At 41.4% G+C, this 13,945-nt stretch overlaps 1 protein-coding gene across 2 annotated transcripts in view; it reads left to right on the top strand.

Annotated features, from left to right (window-relative positions):
• The window catches only part of lama2 (laminin, alpha 2), a 283,442-nt gene that overhangs the window by 203,880 nt on the left and 65,617 nt on the right, over nt 1-13,945 (top strand). For both annotated transcript variants that reach the window (XM_034699953.1, XM_034699952.1), the window contains exons 37-39: nt 151-249; nt 3,236-3,347; nt 12,166-12,328. In XM_034699953.1, the coding sequence (XP_034555844.1) occupies nt 151-249; nt 3,236-3,347; nt 12,166-12,328 (374 nt within the window). The remainder of the gene's footprint in view (nt 1-150; nt 250-3,235; nt 3,348-12,165; nt 12,329-13,945) is intronic.

Genomic DNA, 13,945 nt, shown 5'->3' with positions numbered 1-13,945 from the left:
TGATTCAAACTTTGTTCCTCGCCTCCTGCCTTCCCTCCCTCCTGTTTTTTTTCAGTAAACATCCAGGCAGTTCAAAAGCTTAGCCCAGGGCCAAAATGTGTCAGACATTTCTCTCTGTAATTCCTTCATCTCTCTGTTTCTCTCCCGCAGCACATGCTGTCACCTCAGAAAGCTCCGGAGAGATTACTGCAGCTGGCCGACTCCAACCTGGGATCACTGGTGGTTGAGATGGACCAACTTCACAGCAGGGTACAGACACTTTTTGCTTTTGTTTTGGCGCCTCTTTAGCCCCTGTGATTGTGTCGCTGTCGTCTCTCTTTATCCTTTTTACACCCTTTTTCTCTGTCTGTCTGTGACTTCCAACACTGAGGCAAATATAGACCAGAAAAGTGGCTTTGCTGGAGAAAAGCAGGAACACAAGTCAAGTTTCTTCTTCTACAAGCTGTGAACTGTGATTGAAACAATACAGAACTGGTCCAGCAGCTGTGTGCTGACTAACATGAATGCAGAACAGATACCAGTCTCAGTGTTCCAGCATGATGATTAAGTGTCAGACCGATCTGTGACACTTTTTCAGACAGAAATCTCCCACTGAGCAGCAAACCTGGTCTGTAGAAGGATTAATCATGGACACATTATGAGACATCTGACGACTCGGGACAATATTTAAGATAATCTAATAGGGGCCTCGGTAGGGGAAAATAACCTTGTTACCCACCATTGTTTCTGCTCTCCGCGAAACACCAGCCTTGTTTGCTGTGTGGTAATTTAATCAAGAGCACAAATACATTTAGGAATATGAAACATGTCAGGATTAAACCAGTCAAATTTAAGTCTTTACACAGGACTATGGCATAAGAGTCCTTACTTAAACTGTCTATTCAAAACAGGGTACAAGGATTGGGTTGAACCAGATACAGCAAAATGTTAATTTCCATCTGTTGTCCCTCCACATGAAAACAATGCAGCCTTAAGAGTTAAGAAGCTTCATCATGAAGGAGTGAAGCAGATTCCACGTACATATAACCTGCTGAGTATCCTCGTTAAGATCCAAAGTTATCTTCATGTTTGCTTGTCCAGGCATCATCTGTCAATCAGCAGAATTTCATGAAATGATCGTGCCACCCACACAACTTGTGGTCAAAACCTTCCATTGGCTCCAATCATGTCTGCACTTTCTGGAATACTTGAAAAGTGCTTTTTCCAGAGAATATATCAATTTAATTAACACAAGCTAGTTGAGACAAAGAGAGGCTGAGGCATCTCTGCCCTGTTAGTGAAACTAGCAGAATACAAGAAAACCCTGTTTTACATCAGAGTTTGAATAAAAACTGGAGATCAGGCCATCCCTCTCTTTGATTTTGGTCCCTTGATTGTTAAAAAGAGTAAGCATAGCCTGCTTACAGTCTCATATTTCTTTTTGGAACGCTTAAGCTCAACATTTTAGACGTTGCCATCTTTTCTTTTTTAGCTTGGAGGAAGAAAGGGTTGGCAGTTTGTCTTGATAAAATATCAGGTAGCCATGGCACACTACATACCATTCTTTACTGTCAATTTAACTATGAAATGGCACCAATATTCTCAAAATGAAATAGACTTGACTGCAGCAACTGTTCCGTAAACTCATTTAGAGCCTATTTACTGGGGTAACAAACAAACTGGGAAAGCGGTATATTTTCCTTCTTTGTTTCAGTCATAAATTGAAGCCTATCAAACGGCTACAACACACTCATGTGTCAGTGAACTCCGCCATGCCTCTAATTATGCTAAGCTATGCATAACTCCTGGTCATGGTATAATCACTACAGATGAGTTATAACAAATTGACCCCATCATACAGTTTTTAATAAAAGAAATTACGTAAAGAGATGAAAACGGTTTTGCATCAGGCTGTAGACGGGTTTCATTCTGTTGTAAAAGTGGACATTTTAATGGAGGCTAATGGGGTTTTCTTGGCTTTTTGATCCTGCCTCAAATGGACAATCAGGGAACTGCAGTTTTTGTGCACTTCTGCATTGGCCTCTTTTTCCACATTGGAGTTTACTGCTTGATCTTGAATGATCAGCAACTGATAGACAATAATCTGTGATGAAACAGAGGGAAAGCCACTTTCTGGCTATATTACTGTAGGATGCCACTTGTTTTTACAAATTGGACTCTCTGTCCTGTGCCCCATTGTGTCCATTTGAAGGAGTGCAGGTTTGAGGCCCTTCCACATTGCCTTCCCATTTGAAACCAGAAGCAAGGTTCTATGTTCAGGTCTCATGTATTTCCAACCAGAATATTAAAGAAGTGACTTCAAACAGAGGCTCTGAGGGGTCCCTCATGAACCCATGGGGCTGTGCCTTTCATACCCATTAGGGAATCCACCCGTGCTTCAAAGCATCTCTCATAAAGGACTTTAATGTTTTTGCATCAAACATAATCAGAAAACACCCAAAAGCATTTCTCTGCCTTTGCCTCATTCTAAATGTAACAATCTATCCTATCTTTCTTTTTCACCTCTCAATCTTTGGAGTCACAGCTCTGACTCCAAAAAACACACATTTTGAGTGGTGAAAATCTACAGATAGCAAGTGGAGAAAAAAAACCGGCACATTCACACTGTCAAGCTTCACCCTTTTAGGGACCGGGGCCTTGACATTTGTTGACAGCGATGCTATCACCCACACATACACACACTCTCAGTCACACTCAGCAGCTGAAATAATATAGTATGGTCATGTCAAGTCATAACAATAATTACCTGCTCCTTCTTCCTGTGTGTGTGTGTGTGTGTGTGTGTGTGTGTGTGTGTGTGTGTGTGTGTGTGTGTGTGTGTGTGTGTGTGTGTGTGTGTGTGTGTGTGTGTGTGTGTGTGTGCTGTGTGTGCTGTGTGTTGCAGTCAGTGTAGTAGGATGTGTTTTCACGTCTGTCAAGGTTTCATCCATCCCTTGCTTTCCTGGTCCTCTGTGTCTGTGTGTGAGGCTGTGTTTCTATATATGTCAATAATTCATCCCTGTCTATGTTTGCGTACAGGGTGGTGTGTAAGCGCACATGTAAACAAGCAGGTAGAATGATTGAACGACACACACACTGGGATATTGATCGCGTATATGCATGCATCATTGTCTGTCATTCTTTTACATCTCCTCTAAGACCTCATCCCTCCTTTTCCCTTCCTTCATTACACCGAAAATCAATGTACTCACCTATTCAGCACTTGTTTATTATTTTATAATGTTTGTGTGTGAAGGCCACTAAGGTGTCAGCTGACGGAGAGCAGGTGGATGATGATGCTGACAGGATTCATAAGCGGGCAGAGGACCTGGAGCAGTTCATCAGGGACACGCTGCTGGGAGCTAAAGGTAGCAGAAACCAACACTACACCTCTTCCATTAACTGTAACTCTATTCTGTCAGCTGAGAAGTCTGGGTTTATGTGTGTGCTGTCTGCACTAGTTTAATGTGTCATCACGGTGCATTACAATCTATGTCACTGTGTTAACTGTAAGGGATCCCAGTGGGAAATTTGGGTTATCGTTTTAGAATAGTAAAGGATAATTTAAGGGTATGAAATAGGGAAAAACAAATTAAAAACAGCAATTAGATATCTAGTGGCATCTTTAAATATATTAAAATAGAAAAGTGTAATTACTATCAAGACTACTCTCAGCAAAATGACTTCAAATCCTGTCAAAGGCGAGACTATCTTTGTACCGCGTCTCCAAAGTGAGACAACCGCATCATCTTTCTGCCTCCTTGTTAGCTGACTAATTGGAAACTTAGCTCAAGCACAATGGCTGACGGGCCGGCGGCCAGCTGCCGTCACTCGCTGCCAGCTGCTGGTGCAAAGTGTTGCCTGAACAATAAAGAGGGATCCAGCAGGCTGCAGCATCACTAACCACAGTGATAAAGAGTCACCCACTAAGATAATGGGGTGACAACAGAGAGGCTGCGCAGGGGAAAACAGTGTTTGCATGGTCGTCAGGTAGAGGGACACATGTTGTGTTAGCAGGCATGTGTACAGCCATGCTTCAGGATTTCATTGAGGTAGATCAGTGTCAATTCAAGTCAAATTTATTTATGAAGCACATTTAAAAACACAGCGGAAGCTGACCAAAGTGCTGTACAATACATAAAAAACACAATTTGAGACCAAACAAGCAAACATTTAAAAAGAGACAAACAAACGACAAGGAAAGCACAGCATTGGAAATGAGAGCCTATTCAGGGCTAGAGGACTCAAATGCTAAGATATAAAAGTGCGTTTTGAGGAGTGTCTTAAAAGAGTCGACTGATGCTTAACTTTGTGCACCGACTGTCTTCTATTACTTAACCTTTTTGTCCTGCTTCCTGCTGAGATTGGAAAATCACACCTGTTGGAGTTACATATAAATCAGTTGCAGGCTAGAAAACCAAAACAATGAGTTGAAAGACCCTGAAATGCTTCTAAAACTTAGGGGAGGTGTTGGAGTGTTTCTTTTTGCAGTGTGGTTTTAAAAAAAGTTGTAAATAACTCATCTGATCCCTCCTTTTAGAGACTTCCCTTCATGCCATTTCCACTTAAACTCTAACTTAAGCTTTGGAGTTTCTCTTAAGCCACAACACCCTTATGTCTGATATCCATTCAGCATGATATAATACCATTCTGCAGCAGACTGCTATGTTGCAATGCTGTAAAACATGATACAATCCAGATGGTTGATTCTGGCAGAGGAGGAATCATACAGAGGACGTCTCTCTCTCTCTCTCTCTCTCTCTCTCTCTCTCTCTCTCTCTCTCTCTCTCTCTGCATGTGTAACAAGCTGCTAGATGTTTGCAGCCACAGTATCTTTTTTCTGGTGTAGCTGCAGCTTCATCTCCCTCAGCAGCCCAATGAATCCTCATATAACCGTCTTGTGAAATGTGTTCTGCTTCTGCGACATGTCGGTCACTTAGGCGACCAGAGAGGGTGTCACTGAAGTGTAAGAGGAGTTTCAGGGATTTGAGCAGGGATTCTACGCCATCAGTGTCCTTTTTTGTAGTGAATAAGGGCTTTGCACCTCTTCTTATTGAGCTCTTTTCATCATCTTGGACCGGGAGTACCAGTCTGCAGGTCACCCTGACCGCTGGTAGCATACATGGTTGAGCTCTTCGTTGCTGCCACATTACAAAGAAGCATCTTTCTTTTGAACACCCCCAGAAAGGCCTTATTATGTGGTATCCTGTCTTTCCTAAACTCAGTATCTTTAGGTTCCTCTCCAATTTCATCCCTTTGACAACAGAACTCTGCAGATTGCATAGCTGCTGATAGTCAAACGGCTTTAGTTATGCTGCTACAGGTCCTGGGACCCCTGGGGGTCCACGAACCTTAGCGTGGGGGTCCGTGAAATAATTTGAATACATTTCTACACACCATTTACATACCATTTGGTGGCTCAAAGGGATATGTAAGTCTTGCTACTGTTAATTTTCTGAAAGCGTTTAAGATCAATTACTTCAAAAGTATAAAAGCTGTCATGTTGAGTCCAAAAGGAATGAAATGACCCTCTGTTTTAAAGTATACAAGTGGTATTTACTTGATTCAAATTGAAGTGTCATCTGTTTATCACTATGGTACAGGTCTGAAGTATTTACATTGATACGTTTACAATACAAATAGTTCCAAGGGCAACTAAGAGTGCAAACCCTAACCCTAACCCTCTCAGAAGGAACAGATGAAGCAACAATACACAACCTCCTCTCCATCACCTATATCCTATATCCTATATTCTCACATGTGATTGGCGGCATGGCCGCCATGCTGACCAATCAAAACAAAGTTCTGCTGTGAGCACAGCTGGGGCTGAGCACTGTGAGAGCTAAGCAGCGAAAGGAAAAAACTGGGAGCCGGCTCTCTCTTGATGCGAGCCGGCTCTTCTGATTCACTATAAAGCATCGGCTCTCAGAGCCGCAGCTTTTGATCATGACACATCACTAATGTGCTTAATCTGTGTTACAATTATGAGGGGGTCCTTGGACAATTTTCTCACCTGTAAGGGGTCGCTGGCTCCAAAAAGTTTGAGAACCCCTGGTCTAAGCCTATAGCAGCATAACTAAGAGCTGGTCCAAGCCTGAGCCAGCTCTAACTATAAGCTTTATCAAAAGGAAAATGTTAAGCCTACTCTTAAGAGTAGAGAGGGTGTCTGCCTCCTGGACCGTGACTGGTAGATGATTCCAAAGGAGAGGTGCCTGATGACTGAAGGCTCGAACTCCCATACTACATTTAGAGATTTTAGTTACGATGAGCAGGCTTGCATGCTTGGAGCGTAGTGTTCTAGCTGCATGCTTGGAGCGTAGTGTTCTAGCTGCATGCTTGGAGCGTAGTGTTCTAGCTGCATGCTTGGAGCATAGTGTTCTAGCTGCATGCTTGGAGCGTAGTGTTCTAGAGGGGTAATTGGGCACTATATGCTAAGATACAAAGGTGCCCGACCATTAAGAGCTTTGATCTACAGACCTTTATTTATATAAGAGTTCTGAATCAGTATGTCTTTAAGTTTATGCAACATAGCAATAGTCTTTTACAGTTTACTTTTAATATAATGTCTCTGTAGCTTCCAAATAAGTTTAAAATTGACACATTGATGACATCATCACATTAGTGAACATGGCCAAAATTTTGCGGGGTGTGTGCCATTTTAGGCACCGACTGGTTTAAGCTCATCTTCAAAACAAACCATCATTAGTAGAATTAAAACCACTAAATGTTTAGGTAGTAAAGACTTTATGACATTTAATGAACTGCACAGTATAACTAGGGATAGCGATCTAAACCCGGGTCTATTAGGGATCTGGTTTCACATTTTCAAAACCTCAAAATATTTGCGCTTATGGCCTGTGCTATGGAGTCTCATAGGTACTATAACATTATATGAAGAATTAAGTCATGCCATTTAAATCACTGATGGATAGAATTACAAGATTATAGATTCAAATCAATGATGTGCAAACATACAGTTATTGTCTAATTCATTTTTTTAAACTTGGATTGCCAGCCAACATGAAATAAAGACCCAAAGAAGAAGAAGATGTGGGAGTCAGTTGCTTGAGAGGCTGGCTGAATTTACTCAGATGTCTTATGTTTGGCAACATTTTACCAAAGTGAAATTTTAGGAGGAAGTGACATGCTGGGGACACAACCTCCAGGGCCAAGTACCTCAGCATTGTGCATCAAATTAAACCAAAATGCATTTCCTTTGACTGTCTTCAGGTTGAACAAACTCAGCTCCTGGTGGACAGTTATCACACCTAAACTTTGAAACAACTTTTTAACTAACTTTGACGAAAATAGGAATCCAATGTTGAAATCTGAGTTGAAATCGGCAGAATGAAAGCTAGTTAGCTAACTTAACGAGGTGATTCATAGTTGCATCATGAAGTGTTTAAGGCAGGGTCAGGAAAATGACTATTGGTCAAAGGTAGATAAAACGTCATTATGATGTGTTCACTCTTCAGATGTTACATCAAGAGAAAGATAATGTGGGTTTTGGAGAGAAACTTCAGTAAATACAGTTTTAAAGATGAGAAATTAGTTTTCTCTGCGATCTATAAGATAGACAAGTTCTGTTAAAACATGCTGTGCTGTATCAACTTACTGTCAAGGACTGGGATCGTTCAGGAGTTTCCATGGCATCAGTATCAATAATAATGGACTCTCTCTATCCCTATGTTTGACCAAAGCAAGCAGCGGCCTACCCTTTCTGTTGCAGAGTTTAAAGGGTAAAGACATGTTGGACACTGTCAGCTCTCATGAAATCCATGTGAAAGTATAAGTTAACTTTCAAGGACCTCTGTATACCCCACAGTGATGTTTATGAAGCCATATGCGCTCTATGTAAAACTCTACGGTTCAAATAATCTGTTATTCTGATAACACTCATGAAATTTTCATGGCTTGCGGGATGAAAAGAAAGTTAGCAGCCCAACACGTTGTGACGGGCTGTGATGAAACTGTCCTCTTCTTGTTGTAGCTCGTAGCTCTCTGGCCCTCTGCCTAATCACAGTGTGATTATGCGTGTGTGTCTGAGCGTGTGTGAGAGTGTTTGCGCGAGAGAGGAAACAAGAGTGTGCCGTGGCTCACTGGATGATTGAGAGTAGCAATTAGAGACTTAATTAGTGGCTATCACAAACACACACACGAGCACACCACATACACAAACACTGCCGCAGATGTACACACTTGCATGCAACTGTGCGCACACACACATAATGAGGCAAGAAAATACAGTACGCACTTTTTCTCAGTGTGTGTGCCCGTGTTTACTGGAAACCATAATATGATTCCATCCACGTTTTAAGTGTTTAATTGGCTTTTAAATCCCACTATGTAATTATATGGCTGTGAAACACACACACACACACACACTTGCAGACTCACACACACACATATTGCAAAAGCAGAATACGCACACATACACACATGCAGTACAGCTGTTCATTAGCATGATGGCTTTGGTTCTGTCTTGGCTCTAATCACATCATGTTTACATTTCAAATAAGAGGAAATGCTGCAGTGCAAACCACACAAACACACTCAAACACACAAACACACACACACACAGGACCACCCACACACCTACAAACACACACACAATTTAACTTTTAACTTGCTTTAATCACACCACGTTAACATTTCAAATGGGAGGGGAACACACACAAACAGCTTGCTGCATATTAAGGAAAGGCACAACACACTCTTCTAACCTCCTGTGTTTAGCTCTTGGACACACCCACACACACACACAGGCTCACTCACATGCTCCTCATTAAGTTCCAGCAGTTTGAGTATTATTCAAATGAGCCCTGGAGTGTTTTAGTGCAGTTTCATCATTGATTGGTTTGAGATTTCGCTGCCTTTAATTTGATAAAAGCAGGGCAAACATGAAGTCTGCCAAAATCACTGGCTTTGAATGGTGTTAAACCAGTCCATGTGTGTGTGCATGTGTGTGTGTCTGATTCCCAGCATGTGTCTGTGTTTATATGAGTGAAGATCAAACGCTGTGATTTTGTCTTTATTTCTGTTTGAGTCATAAAGTGAAGACATGACAGCAGAGCACACAGGCAGGACTGCATGCTGTTTGTTTACTGACAGCACATCTTAATCAAATATGAACACACCTCTAAATAATATAGGCTCATGTTGGTATAGAATATCTCTTGATGTAAACATTATTTTCCTAGTGTTTCAATATCAATATTTTCAAGCTGGTGTGATTATTTATATAGCAACACAGTCGATAATCTTTTCATCTATATTTAAGTAAGAAAGTGTTTTTTAATTATGTTATTTAAGCACTTTTTTTTGCTGCAGCTCTTTAAACATGTATGAGGGATACAGCAGAACCATAAACTCCAATTAAATAGACATAATTAAATCTGTCTAAGTCTATTTGGTGATACACAAAGTATCTAGAGGCTGTCGTAAACACCGACTTCAGTATTTTGATTAGATTTTGTCTAGGTCTGTTTTTCGTCCTGACAAAACATTTCGCCAACTTTTCAGTGATTGCCATAAAATGTAATGTTTTGATGTTTATTTGATGGATTTCTTTGTATATTCCCTGTGACTGTGTCCGAGCAATGTTTTTCACGGATGTTTATCACCTTGCAGTCCTTTTTGGGACCCCTTTGAAATGCCAAGATGGCGTTGTCGTATCTTGACTGACCGTGATGTGTAGATGCAGAAGGAATCTTCGTGACACTGACTTGCTTGCATAGTAATACGTTTATTAAAAGAAAACAATACCGGTGTCAGACAAGCACTGCGGAATGCCTGGAAGACAGCGTGTCAATCTGTGTCTTGCTGTTTGCAGTTTACCAGCACCTCTTATAGGTCTGAGAGCCAGTGACATAGCCTACTACACAGCACAAACTTATCTTAATATGGTCTTTTATTGTACTGTCCTTCGGCTCTGCTGACTTAAGGGTCGCAAAACTTGTCCCTGCAAGTCAAGAAACAGGAAAGGGGTCTCTATCTAAATGTCTCTGAGAGGCTGTAACAACATAGTCTTCTCCTTGACTTGTTTTATGTCAGGTACTTCAGCGGCACTCACGGACCATAGACTGTATAAAATATGGAAGTAGTATCCGTGACGTCACCCATCTGTTTCTGAAGCTCTGTTTTGAGGCCATTCATCGGCGGCAAGCGATTGTGAGATAAAGAGGCAGGTTTTGAGCCTCCTAGCCAACAGCTACAGTGTTCCCACCTGTCAATCAAGTCAGCTGTGCCTCTCATTGGAAGATTCATAACCTCAGTATCTTTGAAAGTGCTGTGTTAGAAAAAAATGTATCCCCCTCACAGTGTGTGCCGAACAAGAAATGAGCTATCCAGACTACACTCGTCTTTTGCACCAGGCTGTAAACATGTTTATTTCTGCTGTAAAGATCGTCTTTTTTGAATTGGTGTGTATGTGGTTTCCGGTACTTCTGAAGCAAGCCTCAAGTGGATCCTCGATGAACTGCAGTTTTTAGCACTTCCGCATTGAACTCATATATTTAGGCCAGAGGTTGCCGCTTGGCACGGACGCAGCGGCCCAGTGCTCTTTGATATTTCACAGCTTTTTTTGTCCATGCTCCTAATGTGAAGAGCTCCTAAACTGCCTTTCATTGTTTCACAGCAATGACAAAAGAGATCTATTCTGTTCTATTTTGCATGTCTTACCCAAGCAGCAACCTCCAGTCTAAAAATATGAGTCCAATGCAGAAGTGTTAAAAACTGCAGTTCATTGAGGATCTACTTGAGGCTGGCTCCGGAAGTACCGGAAGTCACATACACATGAATGGGAAAAAGACGATCTTTACAGCAGAAATAAACATGTTTACAGCCTGATACAAAAGACGAGTGTAGTCTGGATAGCTCATTTCTCGATCGGCTCTCACTGTGAGGGGGATTAATTTTTTTCTAACGCAGCACTTTTGAAGATATTGAGATTACGAGTCTTCCAACGAGATGCACAGCTGCCTGCGGGAACACTGTAGCTGTTGGTTAGGAGGCTCAAAGCCCGTCTCTTTACGTCACAATCGCTTGACAGCAGCAATATGGCTGCCGCCGACGATTGGCCTCAAAACCGCTCTTCAGAAACAGATACTACTTCCATATTTTATACAGTCTATGGTCTAACCACACCTGGCAAATAAGTGAAAGCATTGAAATTTGGGTCAAAACGTTAGAAACACAAAACATTTGTGACATTGGTAAAGTGTGCAGGCTTGTCTTGTTTTTCTCCAGTACCTTTGTGATGTGTAAGATCACCTTCCTCCAACAGATCATCATGGTACCCAGAGGATGAATCATGCTGTTATTGGAGAACTCTTAACTTTTTGGCTGACATTTCTGGTTTAAGATTAAGTTTCAAATGAAGCCCTTTAATTCCCTTGCACCTTGGTCAGAAAAATGTGCCTAACATAATGCTTTACAACCAAATACCTTCAATTACTTTCACCTCTTATTTTTTATATGTTTGTGTTAAGCGCCGAAAAGGGAAAAAAAAGAAAATTGGTATCTAAGTTGAGGACATGGTTATCTTCCAGACTGCTAAGTGTTGCCATGTTTTAAATGTCATTGTTAGCATGTTGGCATAATAATGTTAACACTTGGCTCAGCCCATCCTAGCAAACTCTTGGTCTTGTTATATTGTCAATGAATAATGCAATGCAAATGTAGAAGCTTGTAGTGATAAACCCATGCAAATTTGCCGCCTTACTCAGCAGCCCTTTTAGCCTCTTTTAGTGACTTGTCTTGGTCCTGAAAGTTACTTTATAGTAAAACCTTACATCTCTCCCTGATTCAGTTTCTATCATCCAACTGCTGCTGCAAAAACAATAAAAATATGAAAACCCACTACACTACCTACAGAGAACAGATAGAGTTACAGCTCAGCAAGACAGTTTGTCCTCTGACACCACATACTTTTTTCCCAGGAGTAAATAAAAAAGTACAAAGAGTGCATGCTAAAGCTACTAGACCCTTTATGGAAGCTGATAGCAGGTTGATGTGTGTCTCAGCTGGATACTATGCCCTAATTCTAAAGTTTCACTGATATGTTTGAGAGATGTTTTACTTGATATTGGAACTTTCATGTTTCAGTGCTTGTATGAATGCAACAACATGAACTCAATCTGTCCGTAACATCCTCACAGCAGTCTCTCTGCTCGTCTGTGTGTCCAGACCTCCAGCTGAAGGCTGCCGAGCTGAACCAGACTCTCTCGCGCAGAGATGGAACTCCAGAAAAAAGCCTGAAGGAGATGAAGGAGGAGATCCAGGCCATGCTAGCCGAGATGAGAAAACGACAGCTGGGAGGGAAGAAGAGCACCGCCGAGGAGGAGAAGGAGTATGGACACACGCAAACACACTCGCTTACACGCACACTTTACACACACATGGGTCATGCATCCTTCTCCCACACACCAGAACAACACAGATTTTTGAGAAAACTTAGCAAACAGAGCAGCCTTTGTTTCAGACACACAATGGAGTATGCACACATGTCTCTGGCATGCACACAAACATGACAATTAAAGCAAAGATATACATGTCTTTATGAACTAAGTGAGATTATGCCCAGAGTGATGTTTAGACACAGAGATAACTGAGCGTCTTTGTTGTTGTTGTTTTTTACTATAAGCACTTTGTCTGATTTCTCTTTAAGCTTAGGCAAATAGACCCTAACAATCATTCTCCCTGTTGTTAGTTGTGCTTGTTGCTTTGTGTTATTTTAGTCTGTTATGGGAAACTTTCTGGGAAACAATCTGCCGCATTACGTTTCTGACCCGTCTCAGCTCCGACAATCTGTAGTTCTCTGCAGCAGAAATGCAAGACCTCTGTTTTTGTTTTGTTTTTTGTTTAAAGTTATTGTTTACATTTTTTGGCGGTTTTGCCTTTAATGGACAGCACAGTGGAAAAGAGACAGGAAATGTGGGGAGCAGTAAATGGTCAAGGCTGGAATTTAACCTGTGACGAGGGCTACAGCCTCTCTATATATGGTGCGCGCTTAGACCGCTAGGCCAACGGCGCCCCAAGACCTCTGTTTTTAACAGAGGCTGGAGAAGGTGGATTCTTTTTGTTAGAGAACACTACTTACACATGTACAGGACAAGGTCAGCAACAGAATGAGATGCACTGCTTTGTCCAGAGGGGGCCCCAAAGTCAACACAAACCAGAGTGTCCTCATAGGAGCTTTAATTTTGATTTAAGTTTCATAAACAAGAAGCAACCCCTTGCCGAGACAATTGAAGCTCATGCGGAAGTGTTAAAAACTGCAGTTTCTCGAGTGTCTGCTTAAGGCTGACTCCGGAAGTACCGAAAAACCACATACACACCAATTCGAAAAAGCTGATCTTTACAGCAGAAATAAACATGTGTACAGCCTGGTACAAAAAAATATTGTAGTCTGAATAGTTAATTTCTTTTTCGGCAAAGACTAACAGGGTGAATTTCTTTAATAATGCAGCAGTTTCGAAGATATTAAGATTAAGAGATTTCCATTGTGAGAGACACAGCTGACTTGAGTGACAATTGAGGAGGCTCAAAGCCCGCCTTTTTACCTCACACTAGCTAGACAGAAGTTAGGTTGAGTTCAGTATTTCCAATATGGCTCCCGCCAACGATAGGCTTCATAACAGCGCTTCAGTAACAGATGGATGATGTCACGGATACTACGTCCATTTATCACACAGTCTATGGTCATAAATGAGTGAAAACGTTGCCCCCTGATCTAATTGTTTGTTATCTTAACATTGCTTTTAAGACATTGAAGTACTCTTTCTCTTCAGTTCTGCACATTGATTCAGATCATACAGGCATACATTTCTCTGAGTTTACACCTGTAGAGTTAAAAACAACAGCACTGCTTGAAAAGTAGTAATCTGTGATGTGAGGAACATGATTCATGCTTGAATATTGAAAAATCACTTGTCCCTGTTCTTTCTCTCCTTTCTTTTGTTTCTTA

The sequence above is a fragment of the Notolabrus celidotus genome, chromosome 13 (genome assembly GCF_009762535.1).
Source record: "Notolabrus celidotus isolate fNotCel1 chromosome 13, fNotCel1.pri, whole genome shotgun sequence".
NCBI lineage: Eukaryota > Metazoa > Chordata > Actinopteri > Labriformes > Labridae > Notolabrus > Notolabrus celidotus.
This window is presented reverse-complemented; position numbering and strand designations above follow the sequence as displayed.